At 47.5% G+C, this 18,374-nt stretch overlaps 1 protein-coding gene across 2 annotated transcripts in view; it reads right to left on the bottom strand.

Moving 5' to 3' along the window:
* CFAP92 (cilia and flagella associated protein 92 (putative)) overlaps positions 1-18,374 on the bottom strand; it is an 86,944-nt gene that overhangs the window by 61,466 nt on the left and 7,104 nt on the right. Inside the window, exons 3-9 of one of the 2 annotated variants that reach the window (XM_017885024.1) lie at positions 18,147-18,299; positions 14,134-14,427; positions 12,118-12,308; positions 11,082-11,295; positions 3,376-3,516; positions 2,289-2,376; positions 1,120-1,244 (exon numbers count right to left, since the gene is read on the bottom strand). In XM_017885024.1, coding sequence (XP_017740513.1) covers positions 1,120-1,244; positions 2,289-2,376; positions 3,376-3,516; positions 11,082-11,295; positions 12,118-12,308; positions 14,134-14,427; positions 18,147-18,210 — 1,117 coding nt within the window. In that variant the 5' untranslated portion in view covers positions 18,211-18,299. Of the gene's footprint in view, positions 1-1,119; positions 1,245-2,288; positions 2,377-3,375; positions 3,517-11,081; positions 11,296-12,117; positions 12,309-14,133; positions 14,428-15,062; positions 15,209-18,146; positions 18,300-18,374 lie in introns of those variants that run through there. The other variant, XM_017885025.1, reaches the window with a different exon arrangement.

Here is an 18,374-nt window from a genome sequence, read left to right as displayed (position 1 = left end):
AAAAAAAAAAAATTAGCTGGGTGTGGTGGTGGATGCCTGTAATCCCAGCTACTCAGGAGGCTGAGGCAGGAGAATTGCTTGAAGCCAGGAGGCAGAGGTTGCAGTGAGCCAAGATTGCACCATTGCACTCCAGCCTGGGCAATAGAACCGGGCTCCCTCTCAAAAAAAAGAAAAGAAGGCCGGCCGCGGTGGCTCATACCTGTAATCCCAGCACTTTGGGAGGCTGAGGTGGGCAGATCACAATTTCGGAAGATCAATGTCATCCTGGCTAACACGCTGAAACCCCGTCTCTACTAAAAATACAAAAAAAAGTTAGCCGAACGTGGTGGCAGCCGCCTGTAGTCCCAGCTACGCGGGAGGCTGAGGCAGGAGAATAACGTGAACCCAGGAGGCGGAGCTTGTAGTGAGCCGATACTGGGCGACAGAGTGAGACTCTGTCTCAAAAAAAAAAAGAAAAGAAAAAGAGTAAATACTTTATCTTTCCAGGAGAGTTTTTACATAAACATGATTCTTTTATGCTTCCCCAACATACCGCATACCTACCCCTACCACAACATCTATCACATAGAATTGTAATTCTTTATTTGAAAGTCTCCATTAGATATTAGAGATTTTCATGTCCCCCATATGCACAACACCGTGGGTCAAAAATATTGGTGGAATGGAATGGATGATGAGGGTGAGTAAATGACATGAGAAGAAATGGAACAAATGGATGGATGGATAGAGATGGATGGATGGATGGATGGATGGATGGATGGATGGATGGAAATGGATGGATGGATGGATGGATGGATGGATGGATGGATGAATAAATGGAATGGGTGGGTAGACTGATGAATGGATGGGGATGGATGAATGAATGGATGGATGAATAGAGATGGATGGATAGATAGATGGGGATGGACAGATGGATGAATGGATGGATGGGGATGGATGGATGAATGGATGGTGAGGATGGGATGCGTAAGTTGAAAATGTATACAGTACTCTTTTACTTTTGAGAAACATTTGGTCAAATATGCAAGAATCTCATTGGCATATCCTGAATTTAAAATATTTCATAATTCTTCCAAGTCTAGTTATACTATAAAATTCCCAAATCCTATCCTAACTTACTTTGAGACCTTTGTCTGTCTAATATGTTTGTTAAGCTGCTAAGTGATTCACTCTCAATCAATTCTTTGATCTCCATCATGCTTGCTCCTGCCAAAGAAATGGTTGGTGTTCTTGAAACACTCCATCTAGAAAATTCACAAAGAGAAAAATGAATGAAGGTGAAAAAAAATCAGGGGCCAGATCTGAGAATCTATTTACTGATGGACCAAAGGAGAGCAGATTTTTTGAAAACCTTATAGTGCATTCCTCTAACCCAGTGCTTCTCAGTTTTCAATGTGCCTGTGAGTTACCTAGGGATTCTGTCAAATAAAATGAAGACTCTGGTTCAGTAAACCAGGGGCAGGCCTGAAATTCTCCATTTCTACCAAATTCCCAGTAATGCTGACACACTTGGTCTGCATTCAAGGTACTAACCAACTCAAAAATATAATGGAAAATAATATATTTTTATAAAAATAACCCAAACTATAAAACATCTAAGAATTCACTTACAGGAATTATCCACAACATGTATAGGCAGAACAAATGAACTCCATTAAAGGACATAAGGGAGGGTATGAATTGAATGAAAGGATATACCATGATCATGGATGAGATACCTTAACAATGTAAAAATGTCAATTCTTCCCAAAATAATCTATATATTCCATACAAAAACAATTTTTAAAAAAATCAAAATTGTTTAAAGACATGTTCTCTTGGTTCTTCTCATTCCATTTCCCAAAACCACCAGCTGGTCTTCCATTCTCTCCCTGGTCCCCATAGCATCCAAGGAGTCTCCTTCTCCAGAGCCTTCTCAGGCTACCAGAGGCCCTAAGAGCAACTGACCTCATGCAGGATGGTTGGAGACTCAGGAGTCTGAAGCTGTGGGTTGCAATTCTGGCTTAACCAGGAATTCTGGTTTATCACTTTGTGTAAATCATTTAATTACTCAGTCACCTTGTGTAGTTATTATGAGGATCAAATGAGATAAAATAATGCATGCAGAAAGTTTGATGTGCAACATGTACTCATAAACACAAGCTGCCCTTTCTCTGTTCCCTTAATTTAGCCTGGATTGCATGAGCTCCAATTTAACTGGATTTACTAAAAAACCTACCACGACTCATAGTAGGGCTAGCACAAGAGGAGCTCCATTCCCACCACCCAAAATATCGTTCAATCCTTACTGAACCGTGGAAGAATCATCTGTTTTGAGGGACTTCTCATATTCCTCACTGTTCTTGGAAGAATTTTCGGGCTCTGCTTGGTGAGAACCTGAAAACAGTAGAAAATATTTCTAAGCTTTTTGTTACATGCTAGTTCACTAAGAAATGAGGGCCCCGACCCATTTCTGTAATGTCAGTCTGTACGCAGAAGGCCTGGGATGTGGGAAGCCCTCAGTCAAAAAGTTTGTTGTTAATAAGTGAGTAAATGAATAAACATAGACTAATATTTGATTATTTGGATAAATGGAGTCAAGAGGAGACCTCCAGTTCCTTACATAACAGCCCACAGAGAAAAAGAAGAAAGTCTATTATCTATTAAATGGTCCATTTCAGTCCTGTTTACATTAGAGAATAATGAAAACAGTCCCAAGTTCCCAATCATAGGGAATGGTTAGCAAATTGCAGTCTGCCCAGAAGTTGAAATAATACTACGTAGTCACCACACTACAATGTTACATAGATTGCTCCTTGTGATGAAATTGTTTTCCCTGTTTGTTTTATATTTTTATCTATTCACTGAATTTTCTAAAAATCACATACACAACTTCCACAGTCAGAGAAGTTTTTGGGACTGGGTGCAGTTGCTCACACCTATAATCTCAGCACTTTGGGGGCTGAGGTAGGTGGATCACTCGAGGTCAGGAGTTCAAGACCAGCCTGGCCAACATGGTGAGGCTGGTCTCTACTAAATGGTCTCTACTAAAAATACAAAAATTAGCTGGGTGTGGTGGTGGGTGCCTGTAATCCCAGCTACTCAGGAGGCTGAGGCAGGAGAATCACTTGAACCCAGGAGGCAGAGGTTGCAGTGAGCCAAATTGTGCCATTGTACTCCAGCCTGGGGGACAAGAGCAGAACTCAGAATCAGCAATGAAAAGTAAGCCACGCAGCAAGAGCAGTACAGCTGTGTGGCAGGATGAGCCCCACCCGCCTCCACTGCCAACACATGGGAGGGACGCCCATGCAGATGCACCACCCCAGCACACCACACGACCGCTTTCCCTGCCATCGCCTTGCACTCAGCTTATCCACTAAGGCCTTCTCCACTCACCTTGCAAAGACTTTGGGTGTTTTTCTACTTTTTCTTGTTTTCCTGGTGGATGTTCCTGGTTCGAGTCTTCTCTGATAATGTTGGCATTCTCAATGCCCTGTTCAGAGAATTTTCTCTGATTTAAAACCAAATGTCTCACTTCTAGAATGCAGGAGAAGAAAGGATCATTGACTTAATCAATCCAAAATATTTATTGAATAACTACTATGGGCATTTCTTGGAGACACTGGGGGTTTGGTTTCAGACTACACTAAAGTAAGTATCACAATAAAATGAGTCACACATTATCTTCCCAGTGCATATAAATTATGTTTATACCATACCGTAGTCTATTAAGTGTGCAACAGCATTGCATCTAAAAAAAAAAAGTACATACCTTAGTTTAAAAAATACCTTATTGAGCCAGGTACAGTGGCTCATGCCTGTAATGTCAGCACTTTGAGAGGATGAATTGGGAGAACTGCTTGAGCCCAAGAGTTTGAAGCTGCAGGGAGCTGTGACTGCATGCACCACTGCAGTTCAGCCTGGGTAACACAGAGAGATTCTGTCTCTTAAGGAAAAAAAGAGAAAAAGAAAGGAGGGGAGGCAGAAAGGGAGGGAGGGAAGGGAGAAAGGAAGAAAAAGAGAGAGAGAAAATACTTTATTGCTAAAATATGTTACAGGCTGGGCACAATGGCTCATGCCTGTAATCCCAGCACTGTGGGAGACTGAGATAAGAGGATCGCTTGAGGCCAGGAGTTCAAGACAAGCCGAGGCAATATGGTGAAACCTTGTTTCTACAAAAAAGAAAAATAGCTGGGCAGGGTGGCATGCACCTGTAATTCCAGCTATTCGGGAGGCTGAGGTGGGAGGGCTGCTTGATTCTAGGAGGTCAAGGCTGCAGTGAGCCATAATCACACCACTACACTGCTGCCTGGGGGACAGAGCAAGACCCTATCTCACACACACACATACACAAAAGCTAACACTCATCTAAGCCTGCGGGTAATCATCTTTCTGCTGTGGGGGTCTTGCCTCGATGTTGACGGCTGCTCAGTGATCAGGGTGGTGGGTAATGAGGGCTGGGTTCACCTCACCATGAAGTTGGCTGCATTGATCGACTCTTTCTTTCATGAAAGGTTTCTCTGTAGCATATGAAGCTGTTTCACAGCATTTTTCCCACAGTAGAACTGCTTTCAAAATTGGAGTCAATCCTCTCAAACCCTGCCACTTCTTTATCAACTAAATGTGTGTACTACTCTAAATTCTCTGTTGTCATTTCAACAATGTTCACAGCCTCTTCACGAGGCGTAGATTCCATCTCATCTCAAGAAATCACTTTCTTTACTCATCCGTAAGAAGCAACTCCTTATCTGTTCAAATTTGATCATGAGATTGCAGCAATTCAGTCACATCCTCAGGCTCCACTTCTAATTCTAGTTCTCTTGCTATTTCCACAACATCTGCAGTGACTTGCTCCACTGAAGCCTTGAACCCTTCAGAGTCATCCATAAGGGCTGGAATCAACTTCTTCCAAACTCCTGTTAATGTTGATGTTTTTACCTCCTCCCATGAATCACAGATGTTTTAAAGACATCTAGAATGGTGAATCCTTTCTGGAAGGTTTTTCTTTTCTTTCCTTTTATTTTTATTTATTTATTTATTTATTTTTGAGATGGAGTCTCGCTCTGTTGCCCAGGCTGGAGCACAGTGGGGCAATCTTGGCTCACTGCAAGCTCCGCCTCCTGGGTTCATTCTCCTGCCTCAGCCTCCCAAGTAGCTGGGACTACAGGTGCGTGTGACCACGCTCAGCTATTTTTTTGTAGTTTTAGTAGAGACAGGGTTTCACCATGTTCGTCAGGATGGTCTCGATCTCCTGACCTTGTGATCCACCCGCACGGGGTTTCACCGTGTTAGTCAGGATGGTCTCGATCTCCTGACCTTGTGATCCACCCACCTCAGCCTCCCAAAGTGCTGGGATTACAGGCATGAGCCACCGTGCCTGACCTTGTTTTTGTTTTTTGTTTTTTGTTTTTTTTTTTTTGAGACGGAGTCTCGCTCTGTCACCCAGGCTGGAGTGCAATGGCATGATTTCGGTTCACTGCAACCTCCACCTCCCAGTTCAAGCAATTCTCTTGCCTCAGCCTCCCAAGTAGCTGGGATTAGAGGCGCCCGCCACCATACCCAGCTATTTTTCATATTTTTAGTAGAGACAGGGTTTTGCTCTGGATTAGGCTTCAGCTAATATTGTGGCTGGTTTGATCTTCTATCCACACCATGAAAACTTCCTCTGTATCAGCTATAAGGATGTTTCACTTTCTTATCATTCCTGTGTTCACTGAGTAGCACGTTTAACTTCCTTCTAGAACTTCTCCCTTACATTCTCAACTTGGCTGTTTGGCACAAGAGGCCTAGCTTTCAGCCTATCTAGGCTTTCGATGCGGCTTCCTCACTAAGCTTAATCATTTCTAGCTTTTGACTTAAAGGGAGAGATGTGCAAGGCTTCCTTTCACTTGAACACTTTAGAGGCCATTGTAGGGTTATTAATTGGCCTAATTGTGGTATTATTGTGTCTCAGGGAACAGGGAGGCCTGAGGAGAGGGAGAGACAAGAGAATGGCCGGTCACTGGAACCCTGTGTTCTGGAGTCAGAACACACACAGCATTTATCAGTTAAGTTCACCGTTTCACACACATGCAATTTGTGGCACCTCCAAACATTTACAAAAGTGACATCAAAGATCACCGATCACAGATCATCAAAGCAGATATAAATAAGTGTGAAAAATCCAAGAATTGGGGCTGGGTGCGGTGGCTCTAGCCTGTAATCCCAGCACTTTGGGAGGCCGAGGTGGGGCGGATCGTGAGGTCAGGATATCGAGATCATCCTGGCTAACAAGGTGAAACCCCATCTCTACTAAAAATACAAAAAATTAGCCGGGTGTAGTGGCGGGCGCCTGTAGTCCCAGCTACTCGGGAGACTGAGGCAGGAGAATGGTGTGAACCCGGGAGGCGGAGCTTGCAGTGAGCCGAGATTGTATCACTGCACTCCAGCCGGGGCAATGGAGCGAGACTCCGTCTTAAAAAAAAAAAGAAACAACCATCCGAGAATTACCAAAATGTGACAGAGACACAAAGTGAGCACACGAGGTTGAAAAAACGGCATCAATAGACTTGTTCGACATAGGATTGCCACAAACCTCCAAATTGGAAAATGCATGATCTCTGTGAAGCCCAGTAAGGCAAAGCACAATCAATCAAGGTATGCCTATAAGTGACAGTCACCTTCCTCTGAAGAAGATGAAGCAATCGATAAGGCCCCTGTTCTCCTGGAGCTGCTGCCTAGGAAGCTTTCTCCAAATTCCAGGAAACTCAAAACAATAGGCATACACGTCTGGGATAGGCACACACGTTGAGGTTCTCAGACCTCAGCAGGCCAGCAGCCTCCTCCAAATGCGAGCATTAAGTCCGTGACATGCGCTGCTACGCTGGCTCCTAGGATTCCACTTTAAGGAGGGCAGTAACATTCCCCATCTCACAGATGAAGATCTGACACTGAAGTCACTTTCCCGTGGTCAGAGAGGTGGTCCTTAACAAAGCCAGGACTGCATCCAGAGTGCGTTGTCCCCGGCCAGGGTGTCAGCTCCTCAACGCCCTTCATTTCTATCCCTAGAGGCCTCGGATGCACATGGCAGCCACCAAGAATGGGGAGGATAATGAATGAATGGAGTAAGTGAATTGACAAATGGAGATGAAAGACGCTACAAGAAAGAAATGGAAAAAAGGAGGGGAAATTGGATTCAGTGCTGAAAAATAGACAACACTTTTTGGAGAAAGAGATGAGGCTGACAGCCATGGAAGAATGCCCAGCTGGTTTACCACGAGGGAGAGCCGTGTGTCTGCAGGGACCAGGAGGTGGGCTGTGGTGTGAAGGGGTAGTGGCAGTGAGAAGGAGCCTTGGAAACAGATTGTAAAATGCCTTCAAGGCCAAACCACTTGGTTCTCTAAAGGCCCTGGGGCAGCCATGAACAGCTGCAAAGCAAGGCAGCACCAGGGCCGAAGGGGAGACAGAGAAAGGCCACGCCACAGCGGCAGGAGAGAGAAGGGGGAACAATCCTGGGTGCAGAGAAAGCCAGAGGGCAGGAGGGAGAAGACAGCCGGGCAGAGAGCTCCCAAGAACAACAGGCGGGGGATACCCACTGAGCACCGGGTGGGGGTGCCCAGAATTGAGAGCATAGGAGTAATTAAATATGACTGGGGGGCTTTGAAAAGAATGCTGTCTTCATCCAGTCCTGAGAAATCCAGCAGATGAGCAGATTGAAGAGAAAAGAAATGCTGAGTGTGATGGTGAATACTGAGTGTCAACTTGGATTGAAGGAATGCAAAATATTGATCCTGCATGTTTCTGTGAAGGTGTTGCCAAAGGAGATTAACAGTTGAGTCAGTGGACTGGGAGAGGCAGACCCATCCTCAATCTGCGTGGGCAGCTGCCAGCGCGGCTAGAAGAAAGCAGGCAGAAGAACATGGAAGGAGCTGACTTCCTGAGTCTTCTGGCCTTCATCTTTCTCCTGTGCTGGAGGCTTCCTGCCCTCAAACATCAGCCTCCAAGTTCTTCAGCTTTTAGACTCTTGGACCTACACCAGCGGTTTGCCAGGGGGATCTCAGGCCTTCAGCCACAGACTGAAGGCTGCACTGTCGGCCTCCCTACTTTTGAGGTTTTGGGATTCAGACTGGCTTCCTGGCTCCTCAGCTTGCAGACGGCCTATTGTGGGACTTCACCTTGTGATCATGTGAGTCAATACTCCTTAATAAACTCCCGTTCATACATACATCTATCCTATTAGTCCTTCCCTCTAGAGAACCCTGACTAGTACACTAAGTCAGGTTGGGATGTGTCCTTCAAGACCAGCAGGCTGAATACTAACAAGTTCTGGAATGTGACCTACCAGGCATCCAATAAACATCCTATCCCCTTCATAATATGAGACAGAACTCTTACAGTATTCCTGCACTTCCAAGAAATAAGAGTTTCTGTAAGAAAACTTTCTAAGTGAGAAAAGGCGGGACTTAAGACAACATGTACACTAGATTCACAGGAAAAATGTTAACAATGGCTATCTCTGGACAGGAATCACGTGGTTTTAACTTTTTCTCTTTTTTGCTAGGCGATTTCTAAATTGTTTTACAAAGTGAATTCACATTTTTTTTTAATGGGGAAAAACTTATTTAAATAAGAAGCAGTGATGCTAAGCTTGGGACACGGTTCAGGAAGGAGCAGGTGCTGTCATTGCAACGTTTCACAGTGCTAGGCATAGTGGCTCACACTTGTGATCCCAGCACTTTAGGAGGCCAAGGCAGGAGGATTACTTAAGACCAGGAGTAAGAGACCAGCCTGGGTAACATAGTAAGACCCAATCTCTAAGAAAGATAAAATTTAAAAAGTAGCCAGGTGTGGTGGCACATACTCGTGGTCCCAGCTACTAGGGAGACTAAGGCAGGAGGAATCACTTGAGCCCAGGAGCTCAAAACTGCAGTGAGCTATGATCACATTACTGCACTCCAACCTGGGCAACAGAGTGAGACCCTGTCTCAATCAATAAGAATACTCATAGCAGGAGGCTTGTGGCCTCTCCCTGGAGGCCATAGAACACCCCTTCTCCTTTTCTGGCCACCAAATTCCCTTTACCCATCCAAACTTTGCTACTGCGGCCCTTCCTCCAGGAATCCTTCCTGATACTCCCACCTTAGCACCCTACTCCAATCAGAGCCCACTGCAGGGCAGATACTAACCAGGAAGTCTGGCTCAGCAGCTCCAAATCAGGCCTGGAATCTGCATGTAAGCATCTGATGCAGGTGGTCCACAGCCCACACTTTGAGGACACGGTTCTTTCCTCTAGTCCAGGTAAGAAAAATTACCTTGAATCCCATTTTCTCACACTGGAAACCTACAACTTGTAGTGTAGGTATATGCATTAGTGTTTCTCAGCCAGGGGCGATTTTGATCCCCAGGGGACATCTGGCAATGTCTGAAGAAATCTGATTGTCACAACTGGCAGGCTACTGCTGGCAGCTAGTGGGTAGAGGCCAGAAATGCTGCAAAACACCCAACAATCCACAGAACAGCCCCCACAGTGAGGAGTTATCTGGCCCAAAATGTCAACAGTGCCAAGAGTAAGGAACTCTGGACATAAACGAAAGATTTAAAGTGGGAAGTTCCAAGCCTCCAAGGTCAGAAAGGCTCCTTGAGAAGGCGGGCTGGAAAATCAGAGAAAAGCAAGGCTTTCCAGCCACACAAAATTGAGGATAATTATACTCGTCTGGAAGGTGCTGACAATGATAATAGTACCATACATCATTGATTCTAATATGTACATCTGTGTTACTTTTTTTTTTTTTTGAGATAAGGTCTTGCTCTGTCACCCAGGCTGGTGTGCAGTCATACAAACACAGCTTACTAAAGCTTCAACCTCCCAGGCTTAAGCAATCCTCCCACTTCAGCCTTTCAAGAAGCTAGAATTACAGGTGCACATCACCATGCTGGGCTGATTTTTAAATTTTTTGTAGAGACAGGGTCTTGCCACGTTACCCAGGCTGGTCTTAAACTCCTGCCTCAGCCTCCCAAAGTGCTGGGATTACAAGCAGGAGCCACTGTACCTGCCTTTTTAAATTTTTAACATCTCTAAGCATCAGGATGCATCTTATAATTAATGCCATGTCAGTTTAATTGGTAGCATTTAATTACAGTTCTTAAATTTTCTATAGACAATGCACACCCTCCTTATTGCCTGCACCCAGGCGGACCACTCCTGTGAGCCTGCCTCCAGTATTCCAGTGAAGCAGGTACTAGTTATTTTTCCTTTTTTACAGATGAGAAACGTATGTTCAGGAATATACCCAGGTCACCAGCAAGTACAAGTTGGAGACAGGACTGAATTCTTCAAAGCCTGGATCATTCCATCCCTCCTGGCTCTATCCTTCAAGATGAGTTCAAAAGACTTTCTGACATTGGCTGGTCACAGTGGCTCACACCTGTGATCCCAGTACTTCGGGAGGCCAAGGTGGGTGGATCACCTGCGGTCAGGAGTTCGAGACCAGCCTGGCCAACATGGTGAAACCCCATCTCTACTAAAAATACAAAAATTAGCCGGGCGTGGTGGCACGTGTCTGCAGTCCCAGCTGCTCGGAGGCTGAGGCACAAGAATCGCTTGAACCGGGGAGGCAGAGGTTGCAGTGAGCCGAGATGGCACTACTGCACTCCAGCCTGGGCGACAGAGTGAAACTCCATCAAAAAAAAAAAAAAAAAACTGATATTGATAAAATATTTACACAAATGAGTCTGGAAGAGTCTATATGAGAATCTTAAGACAATTGGCTTGGGGTGGTGGGATTTTTAAGTTTTCTCTTTTGTTTCTTGGTATCCTCTAAGGTTTTTTTTTTTTTTTTTTTTTTTTTCAGTGAACATATAATACTAGTCCAGACCGGTGGTGGGTGCCCGCGCCAGAGCTGCCCTGGAATGAAGGGGCCCAAAAGGTGGAGTTGCAAGAACACTGCCCACCACACTATCACTCCCCTAGGTGGCGCTTCCTGTCACCACAGCACGGCCTGGTAGGATGCCCCCACGGATGCAGAAACCCGTGTGTGAAGGAAACCAGGAGACACTGGCTTTTATGCTGTTACTACTGAGTAAGCCCCAGGCTTCCAGAACCATTTCAAATAAAACCAGAGCACCTGACTTATGAAAAGCTCCCACGTCGTCTGTGAAGCCGGCAGTCTTAAATCGGTAATATCTGACTTTTCTTGACATCTTGTCTTTAGTGTTCCAGAGCCTCAAGGTGATTTTGTGGAAATTTATTTTCTTTAATAATTCCTTTGTCACATTGATATTAAAAGTCTGCTCCCATGACACCCAGGCTTTGTCACCTTCGTGCCACGGCTTCACAGTCTGTGTAAAACAACATTCAGAGATGTCAACTGGGGAAAGATGTGTGAAGGCCGTGGTGAACAGAGCAAACCCTAGCCCCAGCCTGGCCCTCAGCAGCAGCGCTGCCTGACTTCAGTGCCTGGTCACTCTTTAGGCTCTGAGTTCAGGGAAAATGGGGTGTTGTGTACTGGGCCCCGTCAGACTTTTGCGTTCCTCAGGCAGAATAAAATCAAAGTAATTACCTGCAAATAGCATCCTCCTTGACTGCTTCTAAGCAATGACCCAGGGTCAAACCACTGGCAGGAGAGTGTGTGTGCAGGTAGTGTGTACACAAAAACTTTTGAAACATTCCAGAAATTACTGGGTAAAATATCTAAATAAAAAATAGGCCAGGTGGGGTGGTTCACACCTGTAATCCCAGCACTTAGGGAGGCCAACGCGGGAGGATGACTTGAGGTCAGGAGTTCAAAGCCAGCCTGGCCAACATAGTGAAATCCTGTCTCTACTAAAAATACAAAAACTAGCTGGGCATGGTGGCTCACACCTGTAATTCCAGCTACTCAAGTGGCTGAGGCATAAGAATCACTTGAACCGGGAGGCGGAGATGATCGCACTACTATACTCCAGCCTGGGCAACAGAGCAAGACTCCAACTCAAAAAAAAAAAAAAAGTCAGTAATTGGAATGATCAGGTCAGTGCAGATTCCTACTCAGGAGGTGGGGCCTGGGATCCTCCAATTCTAGCAAACTGGAGGTGAAGCTGATGTTGCACATCCATGGAGCGGCACACTTTTCATGATGAGCATTAGACCATATGCAAGGTCACATACACTCACACACGCACCTTTACTCCTGACTCCAGGAACACTTTGGCCACCATTGGAAATAGCAATATGTCAACTTTTTTAGGTTCTCCATCGTCCGGCAGAAGGAAATATTCAATGTGGTAAAAACGACGTATCTTTGAAACAGAACTGTCCGTTTTAGGGTGCTTCTTATATTTTTCAATCAAACTTGCATATTTTCCCTTATGACCTTGAAGATACAGATTGAAAAAGTCTCGTTTTAACCTCATGTGGAAAAGCAGATCCATCTCCCCAGTTCCCTGGAGCTTGATGTTGTGAGAGGCTGCGCACTCGACATTGCCTGCCCAATTTGGGAAAGGAGGTACAGGTCCAGTGCTCCTAGCCAGCAAAGTAGCAGGACCTGGACTGCGCACCTGAGTGCAAAATTTAAGTGCGTGGTTTTCAGAGTGAGTGTCTCTGTTGGAGAGTGAGTGTTGGTTAGTAGGGCTAGGGTTAAAAAGGTGATAGTTAAAGTGAAATCACATGGCCAGGCCAGATGTTTTTGGGAGAGACGCCCTACTTGCCTCACCCTAGTCTCTCCTGGCCCTAAGAAGCAGGTAAAAAATAATAATCATCATCACAGTACAATGTGATTTGTGCAATAACAGCAGCAGGAACAAGGTTGTGAAGAACAAAGGTGGAGGGGCAAACTCTGCATGGGGAGGGTGGGGTGGGCCTCCCATGGGGGCCTTAGCAGAGTCTTAGAGGAGCAAAGCTAGCAGATATTCCAGACACAGAGAAAACAGCTTCACAAAAACGTCATAGGTGAAGCTACCCAATGTGGGTGGAGAGGGTGACAGGATGTGGAAGGTACAGATGGGCTTCTGCCAGAGTCCAGAGCCCAAGGAGCCCCCGACCCCACCCCTGGTTGCTTACACTCCAGCTTAAACTCCACACTCTAGGTTGGGGTTTTTCACAGGATAAGAAGCTCCATAAGCATTTAATCCAAATATAATTCTATAAAAACATGACTCTCTTTAAAGCTATAGCTTTTAAAGTCTAAATTTTTAACCCCAGGAGGCTGCTGGAGCATTAATTTTTCTGCTACCAAAATGGTTAGCATTTGTGCAGAGACTGGAGTCAAGCTTCTCCTGCCAGGCTCTGGTAGCATTACACCTTTTCTGATTCAATCCCAGGTGGGCCAGCTAGTGGACAAACAGAGCTTCTCATTTTCTGTAGACAGAAAGGCAAGTTATTTAGCCCTTTTAAAGGGGAAGTTGACGGTATCTGTCAAAAACTATAAATGTATGCCTTCAATCCAGCAAATTTACCTCTTGGAATACAGGCAATAGAAGTGCCCACATATATGCACAAAAATGTATGTAAAGAATGTCTATCGCAGAATTGTAACAAAAACATTTGAAACAACTCAAATATCCACCAATAAGGGGTAGGATAAATTAGAGACATATAGAGACGTTCAGAAACCAGCTGCCTTCATTCATTCACTCATTCGTTCACTCTTCAAGGAGTTTCTACCCTGAACGTCAGCACCTACTATAAGCCTGGCCCTTGCCCGTAAGATGGGGGAAAGGGGTTGATGGCTCCTCCCTCCCTCCCCCTCCATCAGCTCCCACCTCCCATTCTTTAATAAAAGCAAAGGAAGCTGTGGGCTCTGCAAACTCAGACCTCCCCACAATCTCTCTCATTAGACTCTCCTGCCTCAGACTCCCGGAAAATGTATTTTAAACAAGGTATTAGGTGATGCACAAACGCTTATGAGAATCCATGCCTTAACCTCTCCTTGGTTTTTTCTCCTCTGTAAAAAGTAGACAGAACATCATCTGCTTCAGGGTTATTGAGAGGATTAAGCATGTGAAGCTGATGCAGCCACAGTTGGGCCTCTCCTAAAATTGCTGTTTCTTTTCAACCTCTGTTCCTAGCTGGCACTGGCCAGCCCACTTTGGGGTGGGGCAGGCGGAGAGACGATGTGGGGCATATGCACCCTAAATTCCTGCAGAAAGTCATGCACCTCCTTTTTTCAGAGGGTGTTAGAGTTCTGCTCTAGCACCTACCCGTATTCACAGGGAAGGCCAGTGAGATGGTGAATGTGCAGGGGACTACGTGGGGCACGTCGGAGCTGAAGGTGCTGGCAGGCTCAGATGAGGACTCAATGCTGCTGCACTGGCGGTCAGAGTCAGACTCCTGGGCCCTGGCCTTGGCCTTGAGGTGTTCCTCCACGTCACACTCACTCGTGGACTGGTAAAAGCTGGTGATGGAGGAGATGGGCTCTATGCTTGCGGGGTCCTCTTCCCACTCCCAGGCATTCAGCGACATGCTGCAGAGCGCGCCGCTGGCCGCCGGCGCTCCTGGCAGGGAGAAAGTGAGGCTGTCCCCGCCTGTATTCCAGGGCTGCTCCAGGAGGTAAGTTCGGCCTCCTGCAGGAGCACCCACCCGTCTCTTCCCCGCTTCCCCAGCTTGCTCCTGGGTGAACGCCGGGGCTCCTTCACTGCCTGCCACACAGTCGGTACTCAATCGACTTAGAGAATGAATGGATGAAGGAACCACAGAGAAGGGTGGCTGGCAGTAAGCACGACGACGAGCAACCCCTTTCCCTTCGCCTAACCAGGAGTCAGTCGCCGGGCTTCTGGAAAGTCTGCCCCAGGTGAGCAGCTCCCGGGAGCCACCAGGAGGGAGAGGGGGCGTCTACTCAGGCAGGCCTGCTGCGACTAAGCACAAGATGCGTTTGCTATTTGGGGAGAGGCAAACCAGGCCGCTGGCAGCGCGTGCAGGAGCCTGGCGAGGTCGGGGAGGGCAAGCCCTGCCCCCTAGACAACATGAATGTGCACTGGGTGCTGGGGCATCAGCTCAGGGCCTACGGAGGCGGAACGCCGGGCAAACACCGAGGAGGGAACACGCGTCGAGGCGAGGAGGTAAGGGTCCCGGGCTGCTGCGGCCGAGTTGGGGGCAGGGGTCGGGATTCCCCTCCAGGTGCTGGCGGTACCTGCGAGCGGATGCGCTGGGCGGCAGCGAGGACTTGGACGGCAGCGGCAACTCCCGCACCGGATCCACAGCCACCTCAGCGAAGAGACTCCAAGACCGAAAGGAGCGTCCGCGGGTACAGGGAGGGCCAGAGGCCCAGCCACTCAGCTCCGTTTGGCGGTTGCTAGGAGATGCGAGGGCGTGCGGCCTGGGGGCGGGGCTCCGCGGGGCGGGGCTTTCCCCCTCAGCCACTGCGCGCAGTCTGTCAAATGGCTACATCCACGTTCAGAAACCAGCTGCCTTCATTCATGCAATCATTCATTCACTCTTTAAGGAGTTTCTACTCTGAACGTCAGCACCTACTATGAGCCTGGTCCTTGCCCGTACGATAGGGGAGAGGGGTTGATGGCTTCTCCCTCCCCCTCCATCAGCTCCCACCTCCCATTCTTTAATAGAATCAAAGGAAGCTGTGGGCTCTGCAAACTCAGACCTCCCCACGATCTGTCTCATTAGATTCTCTGCTTTTGTCGCTGATGTCCTTAAAATAGCATGAGAATTCTGGTTAGTGATTATGAGCGCCAACTCAGAGATGAGAAAACAAAGCTTAGAGAGGTGAAGCGATTCGCCTGAGGTCACACAGCAAGTAGGGTGCAGCACTGTGCAAGTAGGACGCAGCACTGTGTTGAAATCCGGACTGCCTGACTCCAAAGCCTCCACTCGTCTGCTAAAGCACCCAAGCTGAGAGCCCTGGCTGCGGCTCCTAACGTAGAAGACCTCAGCACAGCAAGCCGATGGGGTGGAGGGCTGCGGTAGGCTTCATGGAGGAGGTGAGCAAAGCCAAATCTGGGGGGTGACTAGGCAGAGGTGGTGAAAGCAAGAGAAAGCATTCCAGGTAGAGGAACAGCATATGCAAAGGCCCATAGAGGTGAAAGGGCATGGCAAGTTTCAGGAATGGATGCTGAGGCTGCAGCAGTGTACGGGGCCCATGGTACATAGCCCCAAACGGCAGGTAGGGCACAGGACTATGGGCAATGGGAAGCCAAGGCAGGTCTTCTTTTGAGGGAGGGTACCCCACTCTGGCAGTCAGTTTGTTCAAGAGAATGACAGCTGAGGCTACACACATGCTTGGCTATTAAGAAAACTTTAGCTCTGAGTTGAGCTATGACCTACTTTGTGTCAAAGAGCAACACTGTGGCGGAGCTGCGGCTGAGACCCAAGTCCTGAGCCTCCTAGTGCATGCCTCCCCAGACTGCTCTCAGGGCATGGGACAGCCCCTTTAATACTGGGTGCTCCAATACTCCTCGGGTTCAGTTAGTCTAAAAAACAGCCTCAAGTACAGCTGTGAGGGAAGACACCAAATGGCAGTAGGCCCTGTGAGGAGGGGGTTCAAACTCTCAGCATGAGAGCCACAACCACCTGCCCACACCCCACCTGCAGCAGCCCGGAGACTGCTGTCTATATGCCAGAAAGTGCTCAGGAGACACACAAAGGGCTGGAAGAATACAAAGCTACTCAGATACACCAGCCCCCAAAAGGGCCCTTTAACAAGGGCAGTTCAACACCACCACCACCTTTGGACAGACATCAGGCCTCCTGCTCCCCAGGTCCTACCCACTGGCCTGAGGCTAGTTTCCCTCCAAAGGTTCCCTGATCACATCACCACCTAGGGCAGAGGCCAATCTCTCCCCAAGTTCAGTAGTGAGAGGCCAGAGGTCTTGGACCAAGGGCCAATGTGCCATCCTGGATGTGCATTGGAAATACCTACATGTCAAAAATACAATTCTGAGGCTTCATTAAAGACCTGTGGAAGTCACTCTCCAGAGGTGGGGCTTAAGAACCAGTAGCAGATTGTATTTTCCAAAGACATCTACCTCAAAATATCCCCTCCCACATAATCTTCTGGTAGGCATCCTGAGGTTCACATTCCTCCCACCCAGTGGGGGGGGTCTAGTCCCCTCCCCTGGAAACTGGGTAGACCTTTGTGACTGCCTCAGTCAAAAGAGTGCAGAGGAAATGACACTATGTGATTTCTGAGCCCAGGTCATACAAATTCCATCTACCTCTGCCCTGTTCTTTTGAGGTATGCTATTCATGCTAGGAATCCAGCTACCATGTTGTGAGGAAGCCCAAGCAGCCACGTGAAATGGTCACATGAATCTGTTGTGACTGATGGTTCCCAGCCAATTGCCAGCCTCAACTCCCAGACATATGAGAGTGCAAGACTTCAAATGATCCCAGCCTTCAGTCTTTGAGACACCCTGGCTGACACTGAGAAACAGAAACAAGCTGTCTCCATCATGAGAAATTGCAGATTTATAAGCAAAGTAAGTTGTTGCTCTCTTAAACCACTAAGTTCTGGGGTGATTTGTTGTGCAATAAATAATAGGAACAGGAGCCATATTTTTAAATTACCACCAAGATTGTATTACACAACCAGAATATGCAACCACTGCCCTGAGAGAGGTGGTGTCTGGGTCAAGACCTAGAGCATCACAGGATGAAGTCAGGGCAAAGGTGTGCCACCTACTACTCAGGTGTGAGAGAGTGGTGTGTCTACAACCCCACCTCAGTGAAGATGGCTTCAGGGCTGGCAGATCAGAAGCAAAGGAAAGGGGGCTTCTGTCTCAATTATCTGTTACTGAGTAAAAACCATCCCCAAACTTAATGGCATCAAACAACAAACACTTGTTATTTCTCTCCACTCCATGCATCAGCTGGGTAGTTCTCTGCTGGCCTCGCCTGGGCTCACTCCCTGTGCTGTGCTCAGCTGGAGGACCAACATGGCTGAAAGGTGCCAGAAGGCTTCACTTGCATGTCTGGAAGTTGCTGCTGGCTCTCCGCAGGCCCTCTGGTTCCCCTCCATGGGCTCCCCCGCCCCCAGTGGTACACCAGCTTCCTTCTAGGTGGCACCTCATCTCCCCATAGCCTGGCCTGGCTTCCTCAGATGGCATTCTCAGAGCAGGGATCCCAGAGGGCACAGATGAAGCTGCAAGGCCTCTTGGGACCTAGGCGTGGAACCAGCACCATGCCACTCTGCTACATGCCATTAACCAAAGGAAGTCATGAGGCTGGCCCCACTTCAAGGGGATGAAGACATGGACTGTACCTCTGGTAAGCAGAGGGGCAAACATCCACGGGTGGGAGGTGTTCAAGGTCACTGAACAATCCATCCCTGCTTCCTTACTCCGCCGGGTGGGGGGTTCCCAAGCTCCCACAGGTTATGTCGAGGCTTCCTGAAGTTATCCCAAGACTCTGGCAGCTGGAAGCATATTGGGAATCAGTTACATCCATCTTCTTCTTGCCCCTTCCCCATTTTTTTTTTTTTTTTTTTTTT

Source organism: Rhinopithecus bieti, unplaced genomic scaffold (genome assembly GCF_001698545.2).
Source record: "Rhinopithecus bieti isolate Rb0 unplaced genomic scaffold, ASM169854v2 scaffold_13262, whole genome shotgun sequence".
NCBI lineage: Eukaryota > Metazoa > Chordata > Mammalia > Primates > Cercopithecidae > Rhinopithecus > Rhinopithecus bieti.
This window is presented reverse-complemented; position numbering and strand designations above follow the sequence as displayed.